Source organism: Mesoplodon densirostris, chromosome X (genome assembly GCF_025265405.1).
Source record: "Mesoplodon densirostris isolate mMesDen1 chromosome X, mMesDen1 primary haplotype, whole genome shotgun sequence".
In the NCBI taxonomy this organism is placed as follows: Eukaryota; Metazoa; Chordata; class Mammalia; order Artiodactyla; family Ziphiidae; genus Mesoplodon; species Mesoplodon densirostris.
In genome coordinates, this window is record NC_082681.1 from 110,066,409 (window position 1) to 110,091,539 (window position 25,131).

Sequence of the window (25,131 nt, forward strand, 5' to 3'; positions counted from 1 at the left end):
GGCTTCCCTTTGTCTCTTTCTCACCCCTCCAATAAATCCTCCCTACTGACTGTAGTTGTGCATCTTTCCAGAACCAAGACCCATCATGGCATTGTTCCTTCACTGGACTTCTGCATCTTTGAAAAAACCTAGCTTCTCAGCTGGGCATTTTAAACCTTCCACAGTTTTCTCTTGACCGGCTTTTTACAACTTCATCTTCTTTTGTGCCTGTGTTCTGGCCATGCTGTTGTGGCTGCTGTTTCTGAATGCATCCTGCTCTCATCCACTTTCTGGGTCGAGCTCAAGCTTGTGTCTCAGCCTAGCTACTAACCCCCATCGCTCCACTGCCATATCTGGCAAAGGAGTCCTTCCCATCCTCCATGTCTTTGCTCAGAATGATTTTCCCCACAGAGCCCTGTTAGATCCCGGCATTTGGAAGTAATCTGTCATTTGTCTATATTCTCAGAATACTTTGGACCTTTCTCAGAGACCTGTGTTTCAGTTTGCCTTTTTATCAGTTATTCCCAATGCTTCCCTGTAATGGAGATAGCGAATGCCTTTGGAATAAGGCCTGTGTTTTAATTCTCTTAATGTCCCCTATGGTACCTAGCACAGTGTGACTATTTAACGGGTTCTCCAGAAATGTTTGGTAAAAGCCTGAGTTAAGAATACAGAGGGGATGCCACACACATGCCATTCAGGAGGTAATACTGAACATTCTGTGGGTTTTGGCCTTATTTGTAAGACTGGCAATGAACATCGTGGTAGATAAAACCGTTCCCTCTACTTTATTGAGGATCACTGGTATTCGTTTATGTTAAGTCTTTAATTATTTTAGGGGTCAAAGTCAAATAGGAAGAAAAAGTTGGTTTGGCATTATAAATAGAATTTGAAGTTACCCAGGAATAAAAATATTTTTGTACTATATGATTGTCCATTGTGTAACATATCTTTCCATTTCATTGGTCAAGAGTTCTGTCTTGTTTATTATTACTACACTTGCCCTCCATACCATGACAACCAGGCCAAAGAGTGCTGGTGAAGAGTACTGGAACTCTCATTGGTATATCATTTCATCATTTTCAGAGCACTTTAATGCATTTGGGGTCATTTAATCTTCCTAAAAGCTCTGTGTAGAAGATGGATGAGAAAATGCAGGTTCAGAGAGGTTCAGATGGCTTGACCCAAATTTCACAATCAGCCAGTGGCAGAAGCAAATCCAAATCCAGATTTTCTGACTCAAAATAGCCCACTGTGCCTTGCCCCAGAGCCTAAAGAAGAGTCATCCTATGTAAATCTCATTTATGTAGAACTGTGGCACATTCCATGGAATGTACCTTTACTTGAGGGAATATTTTTAGGACTACATATGAATAAACCTGCCCATCTACTTGTGGTACAGTGATAACCACTTTACCCTGAAAGATATTCAAGACCGTTCCCCAGGAATGACATGGTTTATTCTCTGAAAGAAAGAAAAAATAAATTGCACCAGGGCTGCTTAGAGCTCCAAAATGAAGAATCTGGTATTGGTGCAAGTCTTTCTGTAAGTTATCTTGACCCTCAAGTAAAGGTCAGGATGAGCCTCCTTCTTTCTCTCTCTACTTTGTCACATTTTCACTTCCTACCAAATCCCAAGAAATGTCTCTACAGAGCTCCCCTCCTGAAGGCAGCCTCTGGTTTTCTTTGCTCTATCCTCTCCTGTCTTCTTGCAGTTCTTCTCAAAGAAATTCAGAGCCATAGCTTTGTCTTCATGATCCTTGAGTTCAGTGTTGCTTAAAGGAGCCTGTAATTCACCATTTCCTGTCCTTCCTCTGAGAGAACCCGGGAGGTCATTAGATGTCCCCTCTCTGTGCCCGCCAACCTAGCTGTATTTCTCTAGTCAAATTGGCTACATAATTTGACAAATACAAGCAGACATTTAGAGCAAATGGGAAAGGATATTTAAAACTGAGAGTATCTCATGTCCTTTGGACACATGTCTATGTGTATTTTGTGTTCCTTTATCCTGTGGCAAGGGCTTATCTCCAAATGACAGTTAGCAAGGGAAAGAGGCTTGAAAAGATCCCCATTCCTGACTAGATATGTTTATTGAATTCTGTTATTCATGACACTCCCCACCATCCCCTTGGAAAGCAGAAATTGGCTAATTAGGAAGTGTCTCAAGGATATCTTATCTCTGTCTTTAGAATTCCATTTCTCCCAGTTGTTGCCACATAGCATTCAATAAATATTTGTTGAATAAGTTAATGAATAAATGAATTGAAATGAAGCTGAATTTATTTTCATTTTTTATTGTAGCACTCATGCATGTACTTTTGGCTAAAATTCTTTTTAAGTCCTAATTTCATAGAGGAAAGCCTTTTGAAAGCTTTTCTTCTGCTTGCTTTTCAGAATGCTTCCCTTTTTCAAACTGCTTTGATGAGCACCAAGCCTTACTTTGTCATAAATTTAGAATGTTCTGAATTCATTTTCCAAATCCTAAGCCCCGCGTGTCTCCCTCCACTGGCTTTCTCTGATTCTTGGCTTATGCCACAAAGATAAGGCGAAAGCTCTGAGCAAAAGCTAAGTCTGACTCTAAATTTTCTCAACAGTGGCTCTCATAAATTTGGGTGACTAGTGACTTATACGGTCTTTAATGTTTCACTTCTGCATAATGTTTCTCCCTCATACCACAGATAATTCTGATTCACCTGTTCGGTCGAGACCTGTTGGATGTCGAGAATTTGCTCTATTGTGTGTCAGCATTGCAAACTCAAAGTTTGCTTTTTTCCTGCGTACATGACAGCCTGCAATCTGCTGACTTAAATCTGTAGTGACAAATTTTGATGTATTTTTCTCTGCACTGTCTAAATGAACTCAGACTTGCTCTGAAATTCTAGGTATGACCCTAGCAATGAAAAGGTAGCCTTTATGAGAGACAAAACCTCATTGTCATTCTGCTGCCTGCGCATCAAATTGATTAGGTTGTTCCCAAGTCTAAAAAGAGGGTAAATACTAAGCTGATTTACTGTGAAGTCTAAAGTTAATTAAAATTGTTAGTAGATGTTTTATGATGACAGAGGATTCTGAATTTTTAGTACCTACTCGGTACCTTTCATATGTCTTGTTGTTGGGCAACCAGTCATGATGCAGCCTAAGTTTGAGTTTTCCCTTGATCCTTTTCATTCCTCCAGTGGCTAGGCAAGATTGTTAATGTTGTTTTCAAAGAAATTCTAGATCGGTTACTTAGACCACTGAATTAAACTAGCTGGAGATCATGATCCTTTTGCTTTCCCTTGTCAATGATGTTACGACTGGGCCCGAGGCTCACAGTTCAATCTTCACAGTCTCAGGACGTCTTTATCCCACGTTCCTTCCTTAGGTCTTTGTGTGAGTCTCACGTGATGGTGAGGAGATGGCCAAGATGAAGGGAAGCCGAAGGGGGTCAGGAGTGGGCATTCTGAGCTAAGCAAGGAGCATAAACAAAGGTGTCAGGGAGGAACAGCACAGGATGCTTGGGAAACCGCAGACAGTTGCGCGACTTCTGTAATAAGTCCAGAAATGGGAGGAGATGAAGCCGGACAGGTCGGCAAGGCCAGGTGGGGAGGGACAAGGACGCAATGTGGTGCTGTGTAGGGGCCTCCTCATGTAGTACAGGGAGCCTCCCGGGGGTGAGCCAGGAGTGATGCTCTTAGACTTACACTTACATGCGTGACTTGGGCAGCTGGGCGGAGGTTGGGGGGACTTTGAAAAGCACAGGCCTGGAAGAAGGAAGTCAGATGGGGAGGGAGCATGGAAGCCCAGGAAAGAGATGATAAGGGCCTACAGGAGGGTAATAGAAATGGGGGGGATGGGCTGAATCTGAGGCATATTTTAGGGGAGGGGAGGGGCCGGGCTGTTTGGCTGGCTGGTTGGGTGGATCTGGGGAGGGAAGGAATGAACCCCAGTTTGGCGGGTGCAGGGCGAGACCACGGTTGTTGGCAGCTGGGACTGACAACTCAGGAGGAGCAGCAGCAGGGTCATCATCCTTCAATTCAGCAGGATTTACAGAGGGCGTTCCTCGAGGTCAGGTAGCTGGAAGATGGTGAACGGGGTGCAGGAGACCCACGGACAATATCTGACGGTGGGAAATGGAACTTTGAAGCTCGAAGGAGGGGATAACAGATAACAGAGATAACAGATCTGGGAGTCCCAGCTCATAACTGGTAGTCGAAACTGAGAGTCAGTTTATCTACCCAGGGAGCACGTGGCAGAAGGAGAACAATGGGCTTGGTGAAACTCTAGAAGATGTAAACATTAAAATGTTTCTATAATTCCCTTTATTGTTTAATAGGTAATCCATGCACATTATATGAAATCCAAAGGGTTTAAAAGGCATATAAAGATAGTGAGTCTTTCTCCAACCTTGTCCCCTGGCTGTAGTGCGCCCAGCGCTGGGGGCTGCCCCCTTTACTGCTTTCTCGTGTAATCTTTCAGATATTCTCTACATACGCAAATATTTGCAAATATTTTTGTGGTTGTTGGAATTATTTCACACAGTACCATGTAGTGTTCACTCTGGTCTTTTCGTTCTACTTAAAGATCCCTAATTACACACGCTGGAGGAATATGCCAGAAGAAGAGGGGAAGAGAGCTTGGGAATGATAGCATTTTCCCAGAGGAGGCAAGAGGGAGGGGGGCACAAGGACACAGGAGGAGGCATGGTTTTGAACGGGAGAAGGGCCACCTCTGAAAATCATGTTGTAGGTGACGAAGCCGGGGTAAGGAATGGGGGTGGGGAAGATAACAGTGAATGTTAACTGTCCAGTACACATCATTGGGAACTAGTAGAGACTGATTCTCATAGCTGGCCTACACATTTTTTTTAAGTTGAATTGGGGGGAAAAGAGTAGCATATGAGAAAGTCAGTGAATCTGGGCCCTCATGCCACTTGGAAATACAAGCCCCCAAAACACAGGGCTACAGAGCCTTTTTAGAGAAAGGGAGCTACTTTTCTCATATAAATCAAACCGACAAGGTCTTTCATGGCCAGAGAAGCTGCCGTATGAATAGAAGCTGAAGGGCATACCCACTGCATTTAATAAGCTGTGCAGGAGTCAACCGCCCCCGCTCTACGCAGGCAGGGATGACAGTTACATGGGGCGGGGTCACCATGATTCCGAGGCTCCGTTTCTAACTAAGCCACCCAATAACTACATTTCCTTCAGTGTATCCTGAGTTAATCGAAGCTTGTGGATGGATGACCCGAGTTCTCCCTCTTTTTAACTGTCGTGTTATACTAAATGTATTAACGTTGCCTTAAACCTTTTCAGGGAGCAGCATGAGGTTTTCTTTTTTAGAAGAAAATTTTATTTTTCACAGTAGAGACAGTTTGAATATTCATATTATAAATTCTTTGTAAACACACAAAATTTAACTTGGAATACAGGTAGCCATGTATATAATCTTTTTTTTTTTTTTTTTTTTTTGCGGTATGTGGGCCTCTCACTGTTGTGGCCTCTCCCGTTGCGGAGCACAGGCTCCGGACACGCAGGCTCAACGGCCATGGCTCATGGGCCAAGCCGCTCCGCGGCATGTGGGATCCTCCCAGACCGGGGCACGAACCCGTGTCCCCTGCAACGGCAGGCAGACTCTCAACCACTGCGCCACCAGGGAAGCCCTATAATCTTTTTTTTAATTGAAGTATAGTTGATTTACAAAATTGTGTTTCAGATGTACAGCACAGTGATTTAGATATATATGTATGTGTTCATTTTTTTCAATTCTTTTCCATTACTGAATACAGTTCCCTGTGCTATACAGTAACTCCTTGTTGTTTATTCTATATACGGTAATGTGTATCTGTTAATCCCATACTCCTAATTTATCCCTCCCCCCCTCCCCTTTGGTAACCGTAAGTTTGTTTTCTACTTGAGTCTGTTTCTGTTCTGTAAATAAGTTCATTTGTACTATTTCTTAAATTCCACATATAAGAAATATATAATATTTGTCTTTCTCTGTCTGACTTCGTTTAGTATGATAATCTCTACGTTCATCCATGTTGCTGCAAATGGCATTATTTCATTCTTTTTTATGGCTGAGTAATATTCCATTGTGTGTGTGTGTATATACACATGTGTGTGTATATACACACACACACACACACCACATCTTATTTATCAATTCATCTGTTGATGGACAACATCATGAAGTTTTAAGTGCAAATAATCTATTTAAATGGGGAATATGTTTTTTAAAGACTAGAGTTATCACTCGATTTTAGGGTCCTCTGTCTTAGATGTCTTGGAAATCATAACAAAAACTTGTCTGGTGAGTTTAGATCTTGGCATAGGAAATTGGATAGTCATGAGGACTGCTTCATACCACAGAAAAACTGAAGTGCCCCTCTGGTGATAACAGTATTCACAACTTATTGGTACAGCTGCCATCTTCCTAGAGCAAGCTGGATAAAAGCTGAAGTTCTTACAATCCAGTTTCCCTTTTTAGATCCTCCATGAAGACCCTCATCCTTCTTTTGGCTTTTGTTACCAGACCATCCTGCTACAGTAGAACTGACTGTAGTCTTAACTTTCTTTAGTTACTTTCCAGGCCTGAGGATATCATTCCATTCAATTCAACAGCTAGTTAGTGAATGCTTAATGTGTTTTTCAAACAGGACTACAAAAAGGAATAAGCCTTGGTTCTTACCCTCATGGGGCTCAAACTTTAATAAAAAGACAATAAAATATAAACAACTAATTATAACCCAGTGTTACAAGTGCTCTGAGGGCACAGAGGTGAATGACTAATTCTGTCAGAGAGATTGGGGAGACTTTCACAAAGGGAGGTGAACATAAAGGCTGAATAGGAGTTTTCCAGACTGAGAGAGGGCGTAAGGTTGAGCCTTGCAGACTATTGGGGCAGTGAGTTATGTGTGGCCAGAGCACAGGATGAAGAGAACAAGAGAGTAGTGGAATGGTAGGTGAGCACAGGATGAAGAGAACAAGAGAGTAGTGGAATGGTAGGTGGAGACCACTGTTTAAAGGGCTTTACATGTCAGACAAAGGAGTTTGGATTGTATCCTATAAGCAGTTGAACAGTGAAGGCTTTGTGAGGAGGAGAAGATTTAGCAAAATAATTGTAAGCAGGGAGCTAAAGCCATGGAGGTTGGTAGAAGGATAGTGCAACAGTTCATTGAAACGTGGCCAGGTTCTTAACTAAGGATCTCTTAGGCAAGTGAAGAAGGGATAGAGAAATGGGAAGTCGCTGGATGAATGAGGCCAGGGGAGATGGGAGAGGGAGGAATTGGGCAGTATGAAATTTTTTATCAGGGAACTGGGAAATGGTCATTAAAAAACAATATCAACAACAACATAGCACACACAAGAAAAGCTACTGATTGGCCAAGGTCAATGGATAGAGAAAAAGAACTATGTATTGTGCATACTGAGCTCTGTTTGCCCAAGGAGATTCAAGTGGAAATTTCCTATATTGATTTTATGTATTCACTTTCCAAAAAGGATTAAAAAAAACATAGCAGTAAGATTCCTGTAGTAGAAATAGTAAATCAGTGAACATAGTGGGGATTAGCTTAGTTGATATAATTGAGCTTCAAATTTAGTTTGAGGTTCCCTACAGGCAGGGAGAATAAGAGGACACAATGATTTGTCTATCTCTCGATATTGGATGAAAGAACCGTGAAACTTTCTAAGGAAACAGCATAGTTTTCCTGGTTCTAAATAACAGTAACAGCAAAAACAAATAGCTGTCATTTGAGTGCTTGCTGTGGACCAAAACTGTTCTGAGTATATGTAAGATCCTGTTCAATCCCCACAACAACCCTATGAACGAGAGGCTGTTTCCCAAATAAAGACTCCATGACACAGAGTATGAAGGACACGTCACACGGCTAGTAAGGAATAGGGCCTGGATTCAAACTCAGGCATTCCTGGACTCTTAAACAGTGTTAATGCTTGGTGTGATTACTGGCTAGTCTCCTTATCAATATTTTTATAACAAAGACTGAAGGAAATTTTATGTGGCTGCTTCTAGTAGCCTTTGATAATTGTGGAAAGCTTGCCATTAAAGACCAGAGAAATGATGACAGTTCTCCATGGATAAAGGTCACTATTGCCCAAAATGTGTTCTATAGCATACCTCTAAGATACTCTAAAAATACTGATTCTAAGGACAGATAAACTTTTGGAAGTGCTTGTACTGGAAAGTGTTGATTAATTTGCGTTTGCATTGAAGAGTGCAGAAGGAACATGATTAGCTTTGTTTAACCCAATGTTGGTTACACATACTTGACCTCAGCCCAGTTGTAGTGTTCTGTGGAACTCACTTTGGTAAGAAATACAAGTCTGTACTAATGTCTCTTAAAATGAAACCTGGATTTTTCTCACAAAAGTAACTTCTGATTTTCTCCAGTAGTAAAGCCCTACAACCCCAGAGACCAAAATGATTTAGTCTGGAAAAATTCAAAGATAGGTATTAAATCATCTCCCGTAAGAATAGATAATTCTATGAGGTCTTTTTGTGGAACATCCCACTGTGAGTGACCTGGCTTTCCCATCAAGCCACAAAAAAGCATTTCCACCAATAACTTGACAAAATTAATTTGCTATATGGAGCTCTTAATTGTTGTTAACTGATTGAATTGCGATGGATGTCCACCAAAGACAGGAACTTTTGCTTCTATAACAATTACTGTTGGATTTTGCTTCCTAAGTTGTTAGATGCGAAGGCCAGTTGTTACTTGAGGCCTCTCCTGGGTTGTGATATAAAAGTGTATTACCAACCCATGGGAAGATATTAGCGGGAATGCAGGTGTAACAGTCATCTCAATGACAGATTAAGGTATACATTTTGAAGATGTGTAGCTAGTGTATGGTCCTGTGTAATGCTACTTGAGGAAGCTGATTCCTTTTCTGGCACTGAACTGTTAGAGGAAGGATCAGTGATGAATCTTGTGTGGCTTGGTACTTAGCAAGTGTAAGTTCACAGAACCCATGGCTAATGGAGACATCCAGGAGCCTTGAAAAGACAGGTCTGGAGTCTAGAAGAGAAGCCTTGACTGAGGAATAATGGGTTGGGGAGGTCGGGTCATGGGTGTAGAGGAGGTGGAAGCCTAGGGAGAGGACAGGGTCCTCTTAGGAAGAGAACACGTGTGGAAAGAAGACCAAGGACCTCCTGGTGTACTTGATTGTAACTGGCTATGCCCAGTTCTCCACCAGTAGCCCAGATAGAAATGGTTTCCTGGTTTGTATTACTTATGTAAATGGATGACTTCTGCAGATGACCAGACCCTTTTTTTTTTTTCCTGCTATGTGGATAATTAAAGTTGACCTTTTTCTGTATCTCCAAATTCTGGGTTACCTTTTGGTACCACTCCATCTGCTATCTACAATTTATAAGTAAACCCATATCCTTTTCCTGTAATTTCCTAGTTAATCAAAGTGATTATTTCAAAGATAGAAATAACCTATATTCTTAGCTTAAACAATGAGCACAATTCCCAGTCCTTTTGCATTCGTGTAAGGTTTGTCACCTTGGAGCTAAACAATATCCCACACGCTAGAAGGTGAGCTCTTGAAGGGTAAGGGACTCTGTCTCGCATATGTTTCTCTCTATAGTGCTGGTGTAGGCTTTACATGTTGATTCAATTAATGGATAAATGTCCTTTGGAGTTTTCTTGTCCCCTGCCAGATTTCTTGGCTGGTTTTTCTACATCTGTGACTCTATTTCTGTTTTGTAAGTAAGTTCATTTGTATCGTTTATTTCAGATTCCATATATAAGCAACATCATATGGTATCTGTCTTTCTCTGTCCGACTTGCTTCACTCTGCATGACAGACTGTAGGTCCATCCATGTCTCTACAAATGACCCAATTTCATTCCTTTTTATGGCTGAGTAATATTGCATTGTATATAATACCACATCTTTTTTTATCCATTCATCTGTCGATGTACATTTAGGTTGCTTCCATGTCTTGGCTATTGTAAATAGTGCTGCTATGAACATTGGGGTGCATGTATCTTTCTGAAGTATGGTTTTCTCTGGATATATGCCCAGGAGAGGGATTGCTGTGGATCATATGGTAGTTCTATTTTTAGTTTTATAAGGAACCTTCCTACTGTTCTCCATCATGGCTTCACCAATTAACATTCCCACCAACAATGTAGAAGGGTTCCCTTTTCTCCACACCCTCTCCAGCATTTATTGTTTATGGAGTTTTTAATGAAGGCCATTATGACTGGTGTGAGGTGATACCTCATTGTAGTTTTGATTTGCATTTCTCTGATAATTAGTGATGTTGAGCGTCTTTTCATGTGCTTTTTGGCCATCTGTATGTCTTCTTTGGAGAAATGTCTGTTTAGAACTTCTGCCCATTTTTTGATTGGGTTGTTTGTTTTTTTGACATAGAGCTGCATGAGCTGTTTGTATATTTTGGAGATTAATCCCTTGTTGGTCTCTTTGTTTGCAAATATTTTCTCCCACTCTGTGGGCTGTCTTTTATATCATTTCCCACTGGACTGAAAACACTGAAGTTGTTTAGGTTAACCCAGACTTGAACATTTCCTGGGCTTATTTTGGGGCTCTCTTTTAAATTCATTGTCTGAAAATACTGAGAAGTGTCTGCATACATAATTCTGCAGGCATGTACACACCGTCTTTCTCTTATGTACACGGGTTAAACTTGATTCCTCCATGGTAGGAGAGAGCATTAGAAAATTATTGACTTCATTGGGGAAATAATCTTTTTTGCTGTGAGAAATAATATTTTGAATTTAGAACTTATTTTTTATAAGAGCTTTATCAAGGTATAATTCACATACCATAAAATTAACCCATTTAAAGTGTATATGTCACTGGTTATTAGTATATTCACAGAGCTGTGCAACCATCGTCACATAAGCAGTTTTAGAACAATTTCCTCACCCCAAAAAGAAACCCCGTACCCACTTTCAGTCACTCTCCATTTCTTCCAAAACAGCCGCACCCCAGCCCTAGACAGTCACTAATCTTCTTTGTTTATATGGATTTGCTTATTCTGGACATTTCATATAAATGGAATAACACAATACATGGTCTTTTGTAACTGGCTTCTTTCACGTAGCATAATATTTTAAAGGGACACCTATGTTGTAGCATGTATTAGTACTTCATTCTTTTTTATTAATGATATTCTATCGTATAGAAATACCACATTTTAAAACATTCATTTGGCAGTTCACGGACATTTGAGTTGTTTCCACTTTATGGCTATTATGGATAATTCTGCCATGAACATTTGTGCACGAGTACTGGGACTTACTTTAAAGAAATGATTCTGTAGTTTCTGTCATTGTAACAGAGGAGACCGTAGGATCAAATATGGCAAGAGTATATAGCAGTGCGTGCCACGAAGTGAAAAACAGGCCATCAAGATAAATTTACTGGGAGAATTTAAGGCCAAGTCTTAACTACTCGTGAGGGATTCAAGCCAGGACACACAAAGCCTAAAATAATGATTCTCCTAGAGGCTGTTACAGCTTTTTGCTGACCACAAACAATGAAAGTTTAATATTTTACTGTATTTGTCTGAAAATTGAAACACACTTTTCCCAATGGTACTATTCCTGGAGACTAGACTTGCTCACTTCTAAAACCTTTCCAGTCCTAGTATGCTTTTTGTATGGTTAAGACTAGTCACAGTCATATTTGTCTTGGGTTTTTGTCTGTCTGCTTTATTTCCAGGTATAACAGGAGTTTTTTAAATGAATTCTTCTTGTGTTGAACTCTTTTTTTTTTGAACTTTTGATTAATACATTTATTCTTGGACAATACTGTGTTAGTCCTTGATCAGGAAGTTGTGAAAAAATATCTCACTCATTGAAGATTTAAAAAAAAAACAAAACTAAAGCCCATTAATACTGTCAGGTTCTGTCTCATGGAGCTCAAGCAAGATATAGATCACGATGTCGAGCAAATCCTGAGAATAGAGTATATCTAAGTACATTAACCCTGTAGACTTGGTCTGAAGAGTTTACTACAGCAGTAATCTATGGACAACATTTTATCATTCAGTCACATGCCCAGCAGATTTGGTGAAATCTAAGGAAATCTCATCCTAGTGATCTTAGCTCAGTGATTTCATTTGGCCCAGATGCTCAGCTGTGATACACTTTACTATAGCACAGGTGATGGAAAATATACAATTCCCAGATTCCGGGGTAGCTACAATCATGACTGGGGAGGGGGGGCAAGAATTAGAGAGCAAACGGTGAATCAGTTTCTAAGCGCTCACGCGCGCTCTCTCTCTCCTCCCTCCCTCCCTCCCTCCCTCCCTCCCTCCCTCCCTCCCTCTCTCCCTCTCTCCCTCTCTCTCTCTCTCTCTCTCTCTCTCTCTATATATATATATATATATATATATATATTTTCTGCCAAGTTCAGTGGGTGTTATTAGATTGCTTTTATTTCATACAATTTAAGTGCTTTCCTTTGGTAAGAAGCTTTCAGCACACCTGAGGTTCCAAATCCAAAGAGTACACAATATAGAGAAAGAAGTCATAATAATTATGAACACTTAGATTGGGCTGGGTCTGATTCTAACAAAGTTGTACGTAGAGAGTGTAGACTGCACTGGCTCACTGAACCTCCTGGTGGGGTGAGTGCTTAGGTCAGTTGCCCAGCCTCAGCAGCTGGCAGAGCCTGGCTGTGAATCAAGGTCTTTCTAACTCCAGAACCGTGCTCTCAAACCCTGTTCCAATTCCCACCTCCGCCATGGGTGATAAAAGGCACCAAAAAAGCAATGTGTCCAAAAAAAAATTACCGTATTTTTCTTTACTTGCTTCAACATCACTTTTTGTAAACAAAGTTATTTATTTATTTATTTATTTATTATTTTTTGGCTGCCTTGGGTCTTTGTTGCTGCGTGTGGGCTTTCTCTAGTTGCGGCGAGCGGGGGCTACTCTTCGTTGCGGTGGCTTCTCTTGCTGTGGAGCACTGGCTCTAGGCACGCGGGGCTTCAGTAGTTGTGGCTCACAGGCTCAGTAGTTGTGGTGCAACGGCTTACTTGCTCTGCTGCGTGTGGAATCTTTCCGGACCAGGGTCGAACCTGTGTCCCCTGCATTGGCAGGCAGATTCTCAATCACTGCGCCACCGGGGAAGTCCCGCTTCAACATCGCTCTTAAATGCAGATATCACTGGAAGAAATGGTACATTATTATAAAATCCCAGTAAGGTTTATTCAGTAGGAAAGGGGTTGGAATTTAAGAGCTCTACATGCATTACAAGGGGACAATGTTAAGAGAAGAGGATTAGAAACAAGAGCCCGGGGGTTCCTGCCATTTTTACTGTTTTGCTTAAGGCAGACCTAAAATATGCATATTTTTACTTCCCACCCTGTGAGCGGCTCCATAATTAACACTGGTAGTGCCAAGGCATATTAATGTCTCTTTCCATCTAGTTTAGGGGTATTTTTGACTTTGTGTTTGATAAAATTTTACAGTATAGCTTTAAATATTTTAATTATAATTGAAAAAGGCTCTGTGCAATTTCCAGTTTTTAAAATACCTCACGCCTGCGAAATTTGTCTTTCCCTTTTTTTTTTTAGAAACTGCTAATTTGCTAGATTTATAGTTGCTGTAATAGTTCTGTGTGATTTACTACATTTGCCTGAATCCAGATTGGTGGATATGATTTAGCTGCTTTTAACACTGTATGAGAGTAAAGCTAGATTTCTCTGGGCCTAATCTTTTTAGATGCAGACCTTTGTAGTTGTTCCCACTTTATGAAATGGATCCTGTGTGTGCTCATGCTTTGATATACAGTTTAATCTATAAGACTTGTTAAGACAGTGATCACTGGAAAATGATCTTCAATTATATAATTACACACAGTACAGAAGTTCCATTTAAAGAGTACATGACCTACATTGAAAACACTTGGTTGACATCAGTAAATTAATAGAAATTACACAAAGATTGTTGTAGTGTTCTTTATTATAACTAGCATGTAGCTTGCTATGATTGCTAGAGGGACCAGGTGCTTTCATGTTTTCAGCAGGTAGAGGTAAGGCCAATTTGATTTCTCTCTTTTTTTTTTTTTTTTTGATTTGTTTCTTATATCCATTAGCTAGTTAAAAAAAATTTTTTAATGTAAATTTGTATCTGGACAGCCACATTTATACACATGATGACATAAAATTAATCAGATACAGCTGCACAGTTGTAGAATGGAGGGATTTTTTTAAGCTCTATGAAGAATAAGAAATTAATAATGGATGGGAGACTTTTTTTTTTTTTAGCAAGACTGGCTGCAGGAAGAAATTGTGGTGACAGAAATCATGTGAAGTGAATTTGAATTAGTGTTCTTTAGGGAGCTACCAGAGAAATATAATTTACAAGATAATCAAGAACCTAAACAGATCCTCTGTGGAGTTATTGTCTGATCCCTGACATATATTCATCTATGTTGAAATGACTCCACAAATACCGTCTAACAATTAAGAGAATCAATAGGGGTGAAATGTACATGTATAACTTCAAGAAAAGTAAAATATATATCTGTAACAAACAATATAAATTGACAGCCAACTGTTAAAATGAGCAGATTATGTACTTGTGTTTAAGGTTTAAAATGACTCACCCTGGAACCAGTGGTATCTCACTGATCTTTTATGGGAATGATATCCCCTATGGGCTTTATAAATACTGCGTCCAAAAAAAATCCAGCATTATGATGTACTTTAAAAGGTACTGGCACAGAAGTTTTTAAATGTAAGAAAATGACTTAGTTCATAAGGGCTAACTGGCTTCATTTCCCAACCCCTAACACTGCTCTGTAACCATGACCACATTCATTAGGAAATGTTTAGTAAAAGTTATCTCTAATTCAACTCTTTTATTTTTAAAGCTTTTTTAAAATTTTTATTTTTATTTATTTATGGCTGTGTTGGGTCTTCATTGCTGCGCGCGGGCTTTCTCTAGTTGCGGTGCGCAGGCTTCTTACTGCGGTGGCTTGTCCTGTTGCGGAGCACGGGCTCTAGGTGCATGGTCTTCAGTAGTTGCAGCACCCGGGCTCAGTAGCTGTGGCTCGCAGGCTCTAGAGCGCAGGCTCAGTAGTTGTGACACACGGACTTAGTTGCTCCGCGGCATGTGGGATCTTCCCGGACCAGGGCTGAAACCTGTGTCCCCTGCAATGGCAGGCAGATTCTTAACCACTGTGTCACCAGGGAAGCCCTAATTCAACTCTTTGAACATCAGTTTTTCTTGGTAATCTTCATCAAAATTAAAAATACCTGTAAAAGAGAATTTAGACTCAAGTCAAAGAACTTCGTATTTTACTTGGTTTCTGTCCAAGGTACCTCCTTTTGAGCTATTTCGGGTGCTATTTCTGGCTTTTCAAACGTTTGGCGTGACAACTTGTCCTGCCTCAGAGCTTCAGGAAAAAAACTATTCCCTCAAAATAAATAAGTTTGTTATTGAGCTCAATAGAAGTTTGACGTATGCCACATATTTGTTTAGGGAAGGTCACTTGTTTGGTTCACTGAGCCCTGTTCTGGTAAATTTAGATTTGAACGAGTACTGTGGGAACCTTGACCGTACATTTACAAAATCAACATGTCCTGGTGGGCTTCTGATTAAGATAATGTTAGCTTTTGCTTTAAGGCATCTTCTTCTCCTACCATTTGTGCAGTGGTAGGTAATATATGGAGTGAAAAAAATTAAAAAGCCATAGTTGGGCTTGAAAACAAGATGAACATTTCTGTGGACCAGAAATGGGGAGTTGGGGGGAGGGGGAGTGCAGGACGTGGTGAGCAGTGTGTGGGGCTCACACGCTGGTCAGTGGACTTTCAAACTCCTGTTGGAATAACAGGAATTAAAATTCTCCTCACCAGGTCAGGGCTCAGAGCCAGATTTGAAATCAGGGTCCTGCCAAAACACACCTGGAGAGAGACAGACACATACTGACTCATATTTGAAAGGAAGATGAAAAAGAGAACCATTTGGACTGCAACAGGGGAGTACAGCTTATATGTAGCCATGGACCTAATGCATAGAACCTAGGGAAGAAGTGAGAAGTATGGTTGCGAAGGGGAGCATCACAGCCTTGAAGCCAGGACCTGAACCATGCTGCCTGGTGATGAAATTAGCAATAATTGCATTCATATCACTCAATGTAGGAGCTTCAAATTACCAATATAAGATCTAGCCCTAGACTAGAGGCCCTGAGACCCTGCTGCCGGAGAGGAAACAGCCATAAAAAACCACTTGACAGAGAACAGTCAGTTCAGAAGGAGAGAGGTAAAATGGAAAACACTCAAACACGAACTATAGCAGAAAACACACTGTATCCCTTTCAAAATGTCTCCAAACCAAAATCCAAAACACATGCAGACTTGAGATAGCCCCTGCAAACTGACCTTCAAATGATGAATTAAGCCTAGATGAAAATAAAATGATAAAACAGTCCAACAAAGATTGTAAGTACACTTAAGATGCTCAAAGACATAAATAAGGAAATACCATTTATTCAAATAACAAATTAAGAAACAGAAATTGATGAAGAACAGATGGATCTGAAAAAGACATCTTTGGAAATGAAAAACTATCATCATTGAAGCTACTGAACTCAATAGGGTAAATTCTAGGCTGGACCCAGTCAGAGAAGATAAGGAATTGAAAAGATGATTCTGAGGACTTTACTATACACAGCATTAAGAAAAACAGATAAATATAAATAAGCAATTAAAGAAAGATGGGGGGCTTCCCTGGTGGCGCAGTGGTTGAGAGTCTGCCTGCCGATGCAGGGGACATGGGTTCGGGCCCCGGTCCGGGAAGATCCCACATGCTGCGGAGCGGCTGGGCCCGTGAGCCATGGCCGCTGAGCCTGCACGTTCTGAGCCTGTGCTCCACAGCGGGAGAGGCCACAACAGTGAGAGGCCTGTGTACTGCAAAAAAAAAAAAAAAAAAAAGATGGGGAATTGACCACAAGACTCTAACATATACCTAGTACAAGTTTCAGAGGAGAGAATGGAGGAAATGGCAGAGAAGCAATACTTGAAGCAGTAAGAGCCGAGAATCTTCCAAAACTGAAGAATGATGTGGGTCTTTAAGGAAATGGTCTCCCGAGAGAAATTTCAAACATCTGGGAAGGCAAGAAAGGCCTATGTAGAGCAATTGGTATTCTTTACAGCTCAGCTTTGGGAAGCCCTGGCTGATTCAAATGAGCTTTTTCTGTTTTTCAGTGGAAAGCATAAAAAACAGAAGTGCAGTGTCTTGTATGTATTAAACCATGGTTTCTGAACAAGGGCACTTATAAATAACTCAGTAAAGCAGAGCTCTGTGGAAAACTAGACCCAGAGGAAGACGTCTCTGGAAAAGGTGGTCTCCTGTCAGTAACTTTGTGAAAAGTAAGTGGGAGGATAGTAATCGTTTGTTGTACTGTCCTGAAGTCCATGTGTAAAAGCAATGTTTTCAAAAAGAACATCATGGATGACCCACTCTGGTAGAAAGAAAAGTCTTGAATAGGATTCTACATAAAAAGGTGTTACCAACTGGGATATTTCAATGAAGGTGGATTTCTTTTAGTGAACACTTCAAGGGAAAAAAAATAGAAGATAATTCCTATCAAATAAAACCTTGTGAACATTGGATGCTGCTTCAGGTTCACGGAAACATTTCGATGACTGTCAGTTAAGCGGCCAGAAATTGGATTTAATTAATGTGAACAACTACTTATGGTGGTTTCACACCCAGAGGACCTATGTGTAGAATCTGGCTGAGGGTAAACTTATTTTGATGAATTTCTTCTTATTACTGCTTTGTCAGAGCAGATGGCTATGAAACAAACTGCACATATAACTCTCCTTGAAGACTGATAGCAGATAGGATTTCAATCAATACAGATAGGATACTATATTCCTGTAAATGAAAAAGATCATAGATTGATTTTCCTGTATGACTTTAAACAAATTCCTAGAAAACTTGTAACGTTAGGTACAGGGTAGAGCTTTAAACAAAAACAAACCAAAAAAATTGATTGGATTGAAATAAAATCATCTTTGGTGCAGAGATCCAGCATTTTGAAACTAGGCATTTCGGAAGACGTGCCATCCCCGAGGGACAATGGGAAGACTCTTCTTGCCTGCTCACCACTTGCCTCTCACGTCTCTTCTCATAGATAGACATCTCCCATATTTGTGGATAGGACATTTTCTAACCCGATGAAATACCATCTGTGAACCACAGAAATCTGTCATCTTATTTTGGTATTCATCACAACTGGAAGAAAGATATCAAGAGTTCTGCTCATTTGCTGGGTATCAAATAACAGGTGTCCTCCGTTGGAATTGTATACTCAGCAATTCTAAAGCAAGAAGGAAATCTATACCCCTATGTGTGTTTATTAAAAAGCATAAAAATAAGAAAAATGATTTAAGCATTCAACCTAAAAGCTAAAGGAAAAACACAGGAAGTTACAGAACATTGTTTTTTTTTTTTGTGGTACGTGGGCCTCTCACTGTTGTGGCCTCTCCCGTTGCAGAGCACAGGCTCCGGACGCGCAGGCTCAGCAGCCATGGCTCACGGGCCCAGCTGCTCCGCGGTATGTGGGATCTTCCCGGACCGGGGCACGAACCGGTGTCCCCTGCACCAGCAGGTGGACTCTCAACCACTGTGCCACCAGGGAAGCCCTGTTTTTTTTAATTTATTTAATTTTGGCTGTGTTGGGTCTTCGTTGCTGTGCACAGGCTTTCTCTAGTTGCGGCGAGCAGGGGCTACTTGTCGTTGCAGTGTGCAGGCTTCTCATTGCGGTGGCTTCTCTTGTTGCAGAGCACAGGCTCTAGGCACGCAGGCTTCAGTAGTCGTGGCACATGGGCTCAGTAGTTGTGGTGCACGGGCTTAGTTGCTCTGCGGCATGGGGGATCTTCCCGGACCAGGGCTCAAACCCGTGTCCCCTGCATTGGCAGGCAGACTCCTAACCACTGCACCACCAGGGAAGTCCCAGGACATTGTTAATGGACATAAAAGGAGACTAGAATAACTGAAGAGCTTCACCATATTCCTGGTTATGAAGACTCAATAACACGAAGTCAGCTCTTCCCATTTTAATCTATACAGTCAATGTAATTCAAACCCGGAATTTCAACAAGGATTTTCCTGAAATATGAAATCTTGACACTAAAATCATAGGAATGATCAGAGAGGTCTGAAGTGCCAAGAAAATTTTAAGACAAAACAAAGTGGGAGTGAGATGGCCTACCAGACAACAATGTATTTAAAGCCATAGTGCGGAATTGCACAGGGACAGACAGATAAACCAACAGCAGAGACTGGAGAGCTCAGAAACACACTTGTGTATTTATGGACGCTTGATGTATTATATAAATGCCATAGAAATCAGTGGACAAAAGGTGGACTATGGGGCTGGCTTAATAAGTTATCTATGTGGGGATAGTAAAATTAGATTTTATGTTCATACCAAACATAAAAGATTCTGGGTAAAGTCCTAACTGTGTAAAACAAAATTTTGAACTTTAAAATGTAGGTGTAAGGAAGATTTTCTTAAAACATAAAAAGCAGAAAACATGGAGGAGTGTTTTGAAATTAAAAATTGTTGTACAATAAGATGCCAAGAATAAAGTTAAAGATCAGCTATGCTAAGATATGTGTAGGAGATAATATCTGCTGTGCATATAACTGGCAAAGGATAAGCATCTCGAACATATCCAGAACGTGAATAAGACAAAGACAACCCAGTAGGGAAATGGGTAAGGAAACATGAAAAGCCAACTAACATAAAACAAGTTCAGCGTCGGGGAATTCCCTGGTGGTCCAGTGGTTAGGGCTCTGCGCTTTCACTGCCAAGGGCGTGGGTTCGATCCCTGGTCAGGGAACTAAGATCCCACAAGCCAGACGGTACGGCCAAAACAGAAAAAGTTCAGCCTCACCAGTAGTCAGAGATGTGCTCATTAAAATATACCCGTCAACCAAAACTTAAATGTTTGGTAACACCAAGTATTTGATGAAGATGTGACCAAATGGAAAATCTCACTCACTACTGGTGGGAGAGTAAATTGGTATAAAAACTCTGAGGAGAGCAGTCTGGTGATGTGTAGCAATGTTGAAGATGTTGCTAGAACCCAACAATTTTACATCTACATATATTCTGTAAAGGATCTCTTAAACAGGTATCCAAGGAGACAGGTAGACAAAAGTTCATTGCGTCACTGTTTGTAATAGTGACAAGTTGGAAACAACCTAAATGTTCATTGAGAGGAGAATGTTGTTGGCATATTCAAGCAGCAGAATAATACCTTACAGCCGTTAAAATCATGAACTATTATCAACATGGATAAATCTCCAAAACGGTGTTGAAGGCAAAAAGCAACTCTTAGAATGGTATGTACATGCTTAAACAAAGTTCTTAAACATAAAGTTTAAGAACATGCAAAATAATGCTATTAGACTGAATCACATGAAATGGCCATTTATGTAGGGTAGAAAAAGCCGAATCTCAGCAAGCCAGTATGTGTGGATGCATTCGTGGTAATGATGGACGTGGAACTCAGGATGGCATTATCTCCTTGGGGGCATTGGTGAGCCGGGAACTGATATCATAGTAAGGAGAATCTGTGGGGAAGCTTCAGCTGTAACTGTCATATTTTATTTCTTCAAAGAAATTTGAAGAAAATATGGCAAATGTTAAATTTATTAAAGCGCTGCGGTGGGTACATGGGTACACTCTTACTATGTTCTTACACATTGCTGTTGAAAATATTTGATGATGTTTTTTAAGCAAACCAAAGTGTTGCTAGAGGTATAAGAATCATAATCTCATGACAGTATAAGGAAATATTTACAAAATGATTAACTCCTTTGCTGCTTAATTATGTAAACATAGCACTAGTAAGGCTTTGAGTATAGAAGATTGAAAAGCATCTCCCCTCACATATTCCGGGTAGACGCTTCAAATTTTATTTTGTTTTTTTAGCATCGCTAAAATTGTCGTCATAAAAACCATTCATTAAGTGCCTCCCTTTTGCTTGCTATTGTGTTTGGTGGTGGTCAGATGTATCTCTCTGCCATTTTATAAGAAATCTGGTGATGATATTCAATTTTCTTGTTTTGTTTTGTTTTGTTTTTCTTTTCCACTTCTTTGATGCTGAACAGGAATCTGCAAGCAGAATATGATCGTCTCAAGCAGCAGCATGAACATAAAGGCCTCTCCCCACTGCCGTCCCCTCCTGAAATGATGCCCACCTCTCCTCAGAGTCCCCGGGATGCTGAGCTCATTGCTGAGGCCAAGCTACTGCGTCAACACAAAGGCCGCCTGGAAGCCAGGATGCAAATCCTGGAAGACCACAATAAACAGCTGGAGTCACAGTTACATAGGCTAAGGCAGCTGCTGGAGCAAGTGAGAGCCACCTCTCTGTAACATGGGATATTTACAAAACATCATTTTCCCCTCTTCAAACTAAAAACTAGAACTCCCAGTCCTTTACAGAACTGTAACAAGTATTGATTTGTTAATTACTTAGTATGTGCCTAGCAAAGGGCTAGATATCAAGGGATATAAGAAGAGGAGGAAAAACTAGCATGTCATTTTATAGTTGTTGCAGATTGTTTCCTACAAAAATGTCTTTTATTTGATTTAAAATTCATCTTGGGAAAAAAATACAGAAAGGTTTCCACTAGTTATCTCAAAGTGAAAATTTTACCTCTTGAAATGGAACTCTTTTTTTTTTTCCCAATTAGTCTTATTTTCTGGTATGCCTTTGGGTTTTTTCTTTTGATAATCCCTAAAACATAATTTTTTTAAGTCTCCATTGAAAATGTAGCCAGATATTGCATTGTGGGAGGCCTTACCTGCACATAGTCCTGGCTTTCTGGGAATTTAAAATTTTGAGATATGTTCTCTCCATCTTGTTCCTTAATACTTCACAAAAATAAGAATTCTCCACTACATTTTTGTGGTCTCATATGATTTCACCATTCTCACATGACCTTCTAAATCTTTCGGTTATTTAGGCTAATGATTTTCTATATCGTATTCCACCATAGCTGTAATGTTTTTCAAACTTAGAAGGGGGTACAATTCAGGTACACAGACAGTATCCATGGATCTTATCAACAGTGAAATTTCCCAAATTTAACCACCTTTGGGAGGTTTCTAAGTAGGAAAAGTCATAATTTCTGAGTCTTGAGCATCTGCAATAGGTATATATTTGTTTGCGTGTTTATTATGAAAAATAATTCTCTTTTCTTTTGAATGCCTCAGCCCCAGGCAGAGGCCAAGGTGAATGGTACAACGGTGTCCTCTCCTTCTACGTCTCTTCAGAGGTCAGACAGCAGCCAGCCTATGCTGCTCCGGGTGGTGGGCAGTCAAACTTCGGAATCCATGGGTAAGTGTCTGTCTGCGCTACTCCTGGATTTTGTTCTCTCTTAAGGTCTGGAAATGGTGAACTGTTTGCTCAGAGGTTTAAATCATCTGCTAAATTATCTAATATCGGTTCGGGACAAGGGATTGTCATAAATGCCTTTGGGGTACGAAGATGAAAGACATACTCCTAGCCCGCAAAGGACTGGCTATTCAGTTAGTCAGAACAAGGCAACGTGGTATTTAAAGTTTCATTCATTTCGGAGATCAGAGAAGGCTTTTCAACAAATTGATATTTGTGAAGGGTTTTGAAGGATGGAGTAGGAACTGAGCATATGTTGAAGAAGGTACATAGCATAACTGAAGATGTAGAGATGAGGGCCTTGCGCCAAGGGCAGGAAGGAGCCAATGGTCCAGTTAGATAGGGTCCAAGCAGGAGGTGGGGTGGGGGAGGAAGGAAGGCTGCAGAGGAAGGTTGGGGTCACATTATAGTGACATGAGTATTGGGCAGAGGTGTGTGGTCAGTGTCAGGGAGCCACTGAAAATCATTTAGCAGGTGAAAAATAGCTAAAAAGATGTACTCCGGCAGTTTTATCTGCCCCAAAGTAAAACTTTTATAGGTTGAAAGACTAGACTAGTTAGGAGGCAATCACAAAGGCCAAGTTATGGAACTTATTTGAAAATAGAGTACCCAAGGCCAGGGGACTGCCTGGAAAATGTAAGGAAAGGCAATGAGGGGAGAGGATTTGGTTGGAAGAAGATAATGATCCTTTTGAATGTGGTAAAAGGACAGTCTGGAGAGATTTGAGAGTGAACTCCACAGAGTTGATAGCTGAAAGGGGTGAGATGAGAAACATATGACAAAGGTGCTTGGCTACAGCGCCTCGGGGAAGACCTCCGTTTGGGTGAAGGGGTGGGGAGTAGTGTTGGAAAGGTTACCGTAGAGGGATTACTGAGTAATATCCTCCATTCAAAAGGAACAGCACGACCAAAAAACGAAGCAGGCGACTCCATAAGGTACAATTAGGAAGTTTACTGTGGGTAGCTTACATACAGGGTAGGAGCAGGTGGACAGTGATCCTGAAACATTTGCAGCTGCACTCCCTGCCACCAAAAGGGGTACAGGGGGACTTAAAGGGGCCAAAGCATGTATGCACGGATGGAAACGGGGGCTTTTTCCTCTCCTCTGGGCGGGGTGGTGGTGGCCTCAGGACCTTTAACCATCTGCATCAGCAAAAGGCATTCTTCCAGTTTTCGCATCAGATGAAGGCAAGGGTAAAAAGCTGATAGGGAACTTGTCTGGCTTGGGCACAGTCCTAGTGAGTAGGCTGAGGCTCAGTCACACAGAAAGGGGAGGGAGGAGGCAGGCCTGTGCGCCCAAGATGGAGCTGACAAAATGGAGTCAGTGTGGCTCAGCCACACAAGCAGGCATAGGTTTCAGGAAGAAGATGAGTGCAAGAGGTCAAAATGCTGAAAAGGGCTCAATCGAAACGAAAATAAATTACAGCTCAGTGGATCACTGTAAGTGCATTAGCTGAAAATGCTTCCTCAGAAGTGGCTGAGAGAAGGGAAGTTGGAGATGTCTGTCTTTTCACTGAAATAAAAGGTCAGGTAATCTTGAAAATGAGTGTGGCTCGAGGAAAGTAAAGACCTTTTTGGAACATTTTCAAGTAACACTGAGGGCAGAGATAAAAAGTTTGTAGACAAAATGGTCAGCCAGGTCTGGTGGTGTTCTTCAGTCGTCTTCTCTGCCTAAGACGGGGTGCCAAGAAAACTGGAGTTCATGAGGCAAATACAAGGTCAAAACAAGTAAAGTATTTTGCAGGGGTAATGAATCCATTGTTAAAAGGGCCATGACAGGTGGTTGCCAGCCATCTGCTTACTGGTTTTTCTTGTTGTTCTGGGCTAGACAATAGGGGGTTTGATGAAGGCCACAAATACTTGCTCTGTGCCCCTCCCCTTCTCCTCTCCTGAGGCCCAGCATGAGTCACTGCATGCTCTATGCTTGCTTTTTCTTGGGTCCTAAACTGGGTTTACTTGACCCTCTTACCTCACAGAAAGGAAGAGACCTGTGACTCCCTGATTCACACTTAAAGCTCTGGCGCCTGGTCCCATGGTGCATCGAAGAATTCATTTTATCCTTAGGATCTTCCGTGAGAGTAGAATATAGAGAGGTGAAGTGCCTAATCCAAATTGATGGGACATAAAGGAAAGGTATGAGTGCATTTTATGGTGGAGGATTGGGGACCATGGTCAGGAAAATTCACAAGTTGGATCATGGAAAGTAAAACACTTTCCAGTGACGCCTGTGTCTAAGAGGCAGCCTCCCAGTGAGCTGCAGCTGATTATACATGGAGATCATGGAGGGGCCAGGGTTGCTGGGAAAGGAGAAAGATTCCTCAAGAAGTTGACGAGGGTGGGTGAGGGCACTGAGATTAGAGAAATCAAAGCTTGTAGAAAAGCCAGCTTTCATTTCTTTTCTGAAGGAAAAGGAACTGTTTGTTTGGAGTTGTTTTCCCAGCTTTACCACACCTCAGTGATTTAGGGCATCAGATTCTCTTTCTCCACATGAGATCTGAGTCGAGCTAATGGGCCTGTTGGGACTGTAAGTGATAGCGCAGCATATGACAAAATATTATATGCCTTTGTAAAGTCTATGAATTCCAAAAAATAACTGAGTTCTAGTACCTCTGTTGTTAATGCCTACTGCAGGATTTTGCCTTTTTTTGAAGTAAGCAAAGCCTGTGAAACGAAGTCACATATTTTAGTGGTGAGATTCAGAGCCCTGGGTGCTTAGAAGCATTAATTATTTAGGCCTGTCAACA

At 41.0% G+C, this 25,131-nt stretch overlaps 1 protein-coding gene across 4 annotated transcripts in view; it reads left to right on the forward strand.

Moving 5' to 3' along the window:
* Positions 1 to 25,131, forward strand: part of DMD (dystrophin) — a 1,698,782-nt gene that overhangs the window by 1,639,197 nt on the left and 34,454 nt on the right. For all 4 annotated transcript variants that reach the window (XM_060087208.1, XM_060087209.1, XM_060087210.1 and 1 more), the window contains 2 exons: positions 21,100 to 21,343; positions 22,208 to 22,331. In XM_060087208.1, coding sequence (XP_059943191.1) covers positions 21,100 to 21,343; positions 22,208 to 22,331 — 368 coding nt within the window. The remainder of the gene's footprint in view (positions 1 to 21,099; positions 21,344 to 22,207; positions 22,332 to 25,131) is intronic.